Raw genomic sequence first — 7,855 nt, 5'->3', positions numbered from 1 at the left:
CATCGAATCTTGCGGCACATGCATTAAGCACTAAATACAGATAAAAAAAAACTAATTACATAGTTATCTATAATTTGCGAGACGAATCTTTTGAGCCTAGTTAGTTCATAATTGAATAATATTTGTTAAATACAAACAAAAGTTCTACTATTTCTATTTTACAAATTTTTTAGAAGTAAACAAGGCAAAAAAAAAAGGAAAAGGTTGGACCGGTGAAATTTGACAATTCAAGGACGAAAGGCTCAGTGGGCCCGAAAGACTCACGGAAGTGAGGCCCATCAGTTCTGGGAGTAGGCCCATGGCGTCTCGGTTTCGGGCACCTTCTCGCCTTCCCCGCCGGTGTGGTGTCCGTGTCCCCCCCGATTCCCAAACCCCGACGCGCCCTCGCGGTTCGCCAAACCATCCCAAAAGAAGAAAAAAAAAGATCTCGCCGTCATGCCGTCGCGCTACGTGATCGAGGAGGATCGCTACGACATCGACGCGTACAACGACCGGGTGTACGAAGAGATGGCCATGCGGGCAAGATTCCAGTCGGCCAGACCGGTGGTGGCCATCCGGGGAGGACCGGTGGCGGAGGAGGACGGAGGGGATGGCGGCGCCGAAGGATCCAGCGCCGACGAGGAAGAGGAAGAGGATGAAGAAGAGGAAGAGGATGAAGAAGACGAAGAGGAGGAGGAGGAGGAGGAGGAGGAGCGGGAGGGGGTACAGTTGGTCGCGGGCGATTGCGAGCCACCCCCACGAGCTAGGGTTTCCGGGGTGTCGGCGGCTGCCGGCGCCGGCGCAGCGGTGGAGAGGGCCAACACGTCCACCTGCCCCGTCTGTATGGACCTGTGGACCTCTCAAGGACCACATCGCATCAGGTGGGTGATCAATGCACCTTTCGCTCTGTTGTTGTTTCTTGTTTGTGGAGATATCTCTCGGGACTGACTTCTGATGTGAGTAAAATTCAGATGAATGGCAAGCCGTAGCTCATTAAGATTGATCCTCGGAACATGGATAGAAACGGCTAGGCCTTCTGTGGTTTTTCATTGTTCAATTTCTACTAGCAAGACAACTGAATGTTCACAGAGAATGTAGTGTTGCATTTAAAAATTTCTCTTATTGCTCATATACTCCATCCATTCCAAAATGATACTCGTTTTCAGCTTTTTCCTAATCCTAAGTCAAACTTGTCTAAATTTGACTAAGTTTGTAATATATATAGACATTTACAATATCAAGTAAATGTATTATCAACATTCATTTCATGGTGTATCTGATGAATCCAGTTTGATACTGTAGATGTTTGTGCGTTTTCCTATAAACATGGTCAAATCTAGAGAATTTTGAGTTAGGACAGTCTAAAACGACTTAAAACTTGGAAAGTGGGAGTACTTGCTTCAACTTCAGTTGTTATTTCATATAGGACAATCTAATCCTGTCTTGAATATATGCTCAATGGTACCACCTGAAACGCCTAACTTTGTGACATTCTCTGCAGTTGCATCCCATGTGGGCATGTCTATGGGAGATCTTGCCTAGAGAAGTGGTTAACCCAGCATGGGAACCGAAGTGCGAAGGTGTGTTTGCCAGAGGACTAATCTAATTACTTTGGTCATGGTTTTGTGTCCGAGAGAGATCATTCTCCATGATTTGAAGTTTCCCCTTTCTTCTAATATTTCAGTGCCCTCAGTGTGCCAAAAGGTTTAAACATAAGGACATCATCAATCTCTATGCACAAGAGGTTGCCATTCCTAATAGTGAAATTGAGAAGGTTAGATTGGTTATTTTACCTTTTTTGTCGGCAAACCTTATTGGTTGTGAGCTAAAGCTGGTTTCAACTCTGCAGAAAATCTCATATTTAAGAGAGGAAATTAGTTCTCTGAAAAGGAAGGTAATTAATCTCATTGATGCATCTATGTGGTCCTTTAGCTTCTAGCTGTACACTCCTCAGCAACAGAAGTGTACCAAAAATAAATATTTTGTGTGCTTCTAGTATTTATATATTTTTTAACCTGTGTGTTTTCTTGCCTAAAGGTTGTGCGCCATGATAAAATGTTTGAGGAGATGACCAAGGTTTGTCTAGCCACCTTTGGCTGCTTGTTTCTCTGTTCACATTACAAGATGCTGGTTGTCACTTCAACTAGAACTTCGTGCTGTCATTTAACTGTGGCACTGCCTTGCTCTTGCAGAGGCAGAATGATATGGAGCAGGGAATAAATTATGGTGTTAGCTCAAAGAGACAGGTAATGGCAGTTAAGTTTTCAGTGATTAATCATTGTAAGGTATTTTCCTTAAATATTCTTTTGCTCCTCTATACAGAAGGTGGCTCAGCACCCATATGAAGCTGCAAATCTGGAGCCATCTATCCCAGCCACAATAAGTTTTAGCTTACAGGTAACTATTCATAAAACACCAGCTTTAGATTTTCTTTCAATATTTTAGTTGCTTCATAATAGCATATGTGTTATTTTTGTGCCCATTTGCCCACGTTTACTCAGCATATAGGAATTTAATTTCTTTCCCATCACATTTCCAATGGAATATTTCGCTCTGACATTGTCATATCTCATACTCGTATTTGACTATTTATGAAGTTTGACTTCATGGCTTTATTAGAGAGTAATTATGTGTACCTTGATGCAACTATGGCAAATTGGTAAATAAAGTTAAGTAGGAGATTTCATGGGTTTATAGAGCCAGGGCATCTGGGATTATTCGTTTGTTTGAACCCCCACCGGCCCACCCCCATCCGCACCCAACCTACCCAGAAAAAAAAGGAAATATAATTGTTTGATTCCATTGCAGTAAATATTTCCTCTTTTCATCCCAAATTTAATTGATGACATTGTTTCAAATGTCAAAAATGTTTTTGCAGAATGAATTACCTGTGGATGGAGCTCGAGTCATCAGCATAGATGCATGTAACAAAAAAATACTTGTTTCTGGAAGGGCAACTGCTATAGGTGCTGAGTATGTTCTTACCAAGGTATACAATTTAAAGTTTCTGCAGTACCAGATGAACTGTCGTGCTTATTGCTGTCACCTTTAGATTTACATTATTCACTGTATTGTTTTTTTATTTCCAATAGATTAACATGTCCAACCATGAAGTACGCAAAATCCATCTTCCTCCCGATACCAAAGCTGTTAGGGATATGTGTATCCTGCCAGGTGGCTCTGCTATTTTGACGTCACTAGGAAAGAAGCTATCACTTTTCAGGTTTGTGCTGAGTTTGTGGAAGTACTGTTTTCCCTTAATTGCCTGATACTGTGTTTCACCATAGTTCTTTCTAACACTTCCCAATCATGTATTTTGGAACCAGCATGACAACTGACAGCATTACTCTTAATTGGGATTTGCCGGTAATTATCTGAACTTGCTTCTAAACACTTGGACCTGATGGTATTGTAACATTTTATTGTTCCAAGAAGGCCCTTGTAAAAAATGTTTTGTACAATAAATGAGCAAGCATACCGCCTAAAAAGTTTGACTCATGTGACCTGTAAAATCTACAACAGAATAAGCATATGGTAGTATGTTTGTTGGGACCTTCCCTACCATCTTTGATTTGCTTTAAAATTAAAGATCTACAATAGTTTTTTTCCGGATATTTGACTTTTTCCCACCACTAGATGAAACTTTGAATAGGCAAATTAGGTGACAAGATATACAGATGTTGTATCTAATTTTATGATATCTCTACAATGATACCGTGCAGGCTCCTGGTTGGTCATGTGCAGTAGGTCCATCTGGTTCACATCATATTTATGCTGGATTGCAGGTTAATCCTTCATTATCTCATCTGAAGCTTTATTGATGTGCTTGCTATGTTATATGAATTAGTTTGTTGATCTATGCAGAATGGCATGGTTTTGGTATATGATATCCGTCAAACTGCAAGACCCATGCATTCTATGGTGGGGCTATCTACAAATCCGGTTCATACCCTCCACTCTGTCATTGATAATGGTGGTTCCAGGAAGGTTCTTTCAGCCTCTGCTATAGGTCCTTGTATGTGGGATGCCGATAACAATCAAAGCAGGTATTTGATGCAGTAAAGTTTGACAACACAGTACTATGCATTTCTTAATGATGATTTTTTTTTTTTCTAGAACTGCATTTTTGTTTTTCAGATCCATGAAAATTTGTTGAGATTCTGAGTATAGGTGTTTGTGGTTCTGATGTTTGTTCTGTACTTGTGTGTGTTATCTTTCAGGCCACATTTGCTAACTGAGATGGGGGATCAGCGTGTATGCATTTCTCTTGCATGTGCTGCTCCATCATGTGACCTTATGGTGGCTTCCTTCCGGCCCAAAGTTAATCCGTCAGGAGATGAAGTTGCCGCATCTCAAGTTTATCTATCACAAACGCCTATGCGGTCTGGCTCAGGGAAACCAGGGTACCACGCCCTAATCCGGAGGAGGGATAACACATCCTTCACTGAAGGCATAGCATGCTATGCCAATGTGAGCGAGTCACGCATGTCGAAATCGGCAATCATACCTTACGGAGACAACCAGCAACTCTTTGCATATGGGGACGAGTCACTGCGTGGGGTACGGACATGGCAGCTGCCTTCGTTTCAGACCCATGCTGATCTCTGCACCCATCGGGAGCCCATCCTTGATTTAAGGTATGCTGAAACTGAAAGTCCAGATGGAAGGAAATACCTTGGTTGCTTAAGCGAGGAGAAGCTGCAGGTCTTTAGAGTTAATTAATTAATTAGGTAACCCTTCAGGGAGCATAGCATGATAGCATCTAGCTGGCCTATTTTTGGTTTTTACTTTTGGTAGCTCAGCTAATTGCTAGGTAACATAACATCCATAGGACGTGCTAGTTTGTAGTGCAGAAGAAAGTCTTTTGATGTGTACATACGGGGCAGCTGAGAGGACCGGAAGGCTAGTTTGGCTCGCTGTGAATGTGTGTGGACTCAGCTGTTTAATTATGAAAGATGATGCTATCAGTGTTAAAATTTGTGAGGTTCGATCAAAAGCTGTGATGAAATTCTGTGGCGATGGCAAGTGATTTTAGACGAGGAAATGAAATCATAGCTGAATGCATGGTGCTGCTGGCTTTTTGTGTCACTGACGGGCGTCTCAAACCGTTGAACAAGGAAAGGAGACACACTGACGCGCATTATAGCATGTTGATATAATTACAATGTGGAAAGGAAATGAATTAGTACAAAGCTAGCTTAGCTAGTGCATTGATTGATATGAATATGATGATGAGCGGCGGCCGCTAGAGGGCAGGGACCAGGGGCCTCGATCGTGATTGTTTGCCTTGGTTCCGGTGGTAGCCAGGGGCTGGCTGGACCGACCATGATGAGACGACGACGACGATGCAGAGCCTGCCTCCAGTCCATGGCTGCGAGCTTGCAATGGAAGGTCAGTGGCCCGGCCGAGGGGCAGGGGCAGGGGCAGGGGCAGGAAAATGCATGCATGCTTTCTCAAGCTTTGGCTCCGAGAATTTCCCTTAATTCACCAGAATTCTCCTCCTTCCGTCCCGGCCGGCTGGATCAACTCCTCGCTCCTTGGAACGCTGGCTGGATCTCGTCCAGGATCATCTCTTCACGTCGTTGGATCGATCTGAGGCCAGCTAGGTAGCCAGGATGCGCGCGGGATCTGGAAGCTGATACATAGGCCTTGTTTAGTTCGCACAAATTTTCAAGATTTTCCGTCACATCGAATTTTTGGGCCTTGTTGGCTCGGGCGCTGCATGCATGCCGGGGAAGACAGAGCTTGGACCTCTGCATAAAAGAAGACTATGACCGCGTCAAGCATGTTCCTTTTTAAGCACCAAGCCATTTATTATATATAACCAAACCGACTAGCTATAACCCCTGATACGTACAAAAGTTTTGAAGAAACCACCCCCTTGCTTCTAAACACTAGGGCTACTAACTCCTATATGAGAAATATTACTAAGCATTAAAATCGATGTGTAATGTGAGTGAACAATGTTCCTTTTTAGATAATGGACTTATTTATACATTACATATATATGGATCCAGACTAGTGTGCATCTCTGAATTGAAGATAAATAAGTCACACGCCTCAACCACCAGTGAACAATTTTAGGATGATCCGTACGTACGTACTAGTGTACTACTACGTATACGTAGGGCGGCGCTTCAATCGCACGCCTCCTCCCTTGCCGCTCTCTGCTATATGATCTGCTATGAGCTGCTGCTTCGATCATGCATGCTTCAATTACTACTAGTTACGCACGGCAGGGTGCTTAATAATCTTAATTAATGAATCACTACTCATCATCAGGCTAGCTAGCTAGGTAGCGAGCGAGCATTCTGGGTATAAGGAGCGATCCTTTGTGTAATCCTGGCAGTAGTAGTAGACCATGGACCTCTGCTGCGCCCAGCGCATGGCGTCACGCTGCTGCACGCTGAGCCCAGCGCCGGCGGGGGACGCCGGCACGGGTGGGCACCCGGCGGCGGGCGCGGCGGCCTCGCATCCGGCGGTCCTGAACGTCCGGAAGCCCGCCAGGAAGGGCTGGTAGCGGTAGTCGGCCCTGTAGCGGCCGCCGTCGGTGGCCCAGTCGGAGGCGTCCCAGATGGAGCCGTACGCCCACATCTCCCTGTCCGGGAATAACGTCGTGCTGGCGGCGGCGTAGCGCCTGATGGGGACGTCGTCGACGAGGAAGACGATCTCGTCGGGGTTCCACAGGATGGCGTAGTGGTGGAAGTCGGCGGTCGGGTCGAACCAGAGGTGGAACCGCATCTCCCGCCCCACCAGGTGCGCGCCGTCGCCGGTGCCCCGCACGTACACGTTGGTCTGCAGAGTGTAGGGCTCCCCCGGCACCGTGCCCAGCAGCTCTATGTCGATCTCGTCGTGCTTCCCAGGGTACAGCTCGTTGTTCGACAGCTGCATGCATATATTGTTTATTATTGTTTGCATGCATATATTAATTTTCCATATCACTACTCTCACTACTAGATCTCTGATGATCGACGACGACGTACGTAGAAGGCGGTGTTGACGCCGGCGGTGTAGCCCGGCTGCACCTTGATGGAGACGCCGAAGTAGCCGTTCCGGTACGAGCGCTTCGACTTGAATCCGCTGCCTGTCGATCGATGCGTATACCATCAATCAGAGTTTGTTTGTTTGTTTACAGGTTTCAATTCAGACGACGACGACGACGACGACGACGGTTCAGATTAATTTCATGACTGATCGAGAGGACTCGATCATGGATCGTCATCACAGCCGGTAGCTAGCTAGGATTGACATTGACTGGTGCCAAGCTGCTGCTGGTACTGACCTGAGGTTCGGTCCATCAAGAGCGTGAGCGCCATCTTGTCCTGCGACAGCGTCTGGTGCTGCGGCCCCCACAGGTTGTCGTAGTCCTCGGAGAAGGCCATGGACCTCACCGTGGCGCTCGGGAAGTAGCCCGGCGAAGGCTGAGCCTGCGCCACCGCCACCGCTCGTGGATGGACGAGCACCGCCACCACCACCACCGCCACGGCAATGGCGGGCGGCAGCGGCTGGCGGCGTGCAAGGAGATTCCTCTCAGACATCATCCCGCGATCGAGCAAGAGCTGCTGCTTTAATTTGCACGCAGTAACACACACAGAGAGAGCAATATGCATGCAAAGAGGTCGTTGTGCTGCTTCCTGCTGCATGTGGGGGGGGCCAATATATAGGATAGCTAAGCGGTTGATGATGCGTGGAGGTTATGCATGTAACTAACCAACAGAGGAGACGTACGACAGTCGACAGGGATGATTGCATTGCATTGCTCTCAAATCTACACTACTACGAATACGTACAGTACGTAAAGAGGCCGTCCTGGCGGCAAAAAAAGAAAAAGAAAACAGATGATGTACAGTAATGAAGCACTGTACGTGATCTAACT

The 7,855-nt window shown here is 46.0% G+C and overlaps 2 protein-coding genes across 2 annotated transcripts; one reads left to right on the top strand and one right to left on the bottom strand.

The window, feature by feature from the left end:
• On the top strand, positions 353–4,975 carry LOC8059510 (E3 ubiquitin-protein ligase RFWD3). Its single transcript, XM_002468629.2, has 13 exons — positions 353–860; positions 1,481–1,559; positions 1,664–1,753; positions 1,829–1,873; positions 2,017–2,055; positions 2,172–2,225; positions 2,302–2,376; positions 2,858–2,968; positions 3,072–3,202; positions 3,306–3,345; positions 3,702–3,764; positions 3,844–4,025; positions 4,200–4,975. The coding sequence occupies exons 1-13, from the start codon at positions 436–438 to the stop codon at positions 4,699–4,701; spliced, it is 1,836 nt and encodes a 611-aa protein (XP_002468674.1). The 5' UTR covers positions 353–435; the 3' UTR covers positions 4,702–4,975.
• Positions 5,777–7,653, bottom strand: LOC8059509 (xyloglucan endotransglucosylase/hydrolase protein 31). The gene is made up of 3 exons (XM_002465968.2): positions 7,262–7,653; positions 6,963–7,063; positions 5,777–6,864 (listed from the first exon to the last, which is right to left on the bottom strand). The coding sequence occupies exons 1-3, from the start codon at positions 7,620–7,622 to the stop codon at positions 6,271–6,273; spliced, it is 1,056 nt and encodes a 351-aa protein (XP_002466013.2). The 5' UTR covers positions 7,623–7,653; the 3' UTR covers positions 5,777–6,270.

Source organism: Sorghum bicolor, chromosome 1 (genome assembly GCF_000003195.3).
Source record: "Sorghum bicolor cultivar BTx623 chromosome 1, Sorghum_bicolor_NCBIv3, whole genome shotgun sequence".
Taxonomy (NCBI): domain Eukaryota; kingdom Viridiplantae; phylum Streptophyta; class Magnoliopsida; order Poales; family Poaceae; genus Sorghum; species Sorghum bicolor.
Note: the sequence above shows the minus strand (reverse complement) of the source record. Positions and strands in the feature narration are given on the sequence as shown.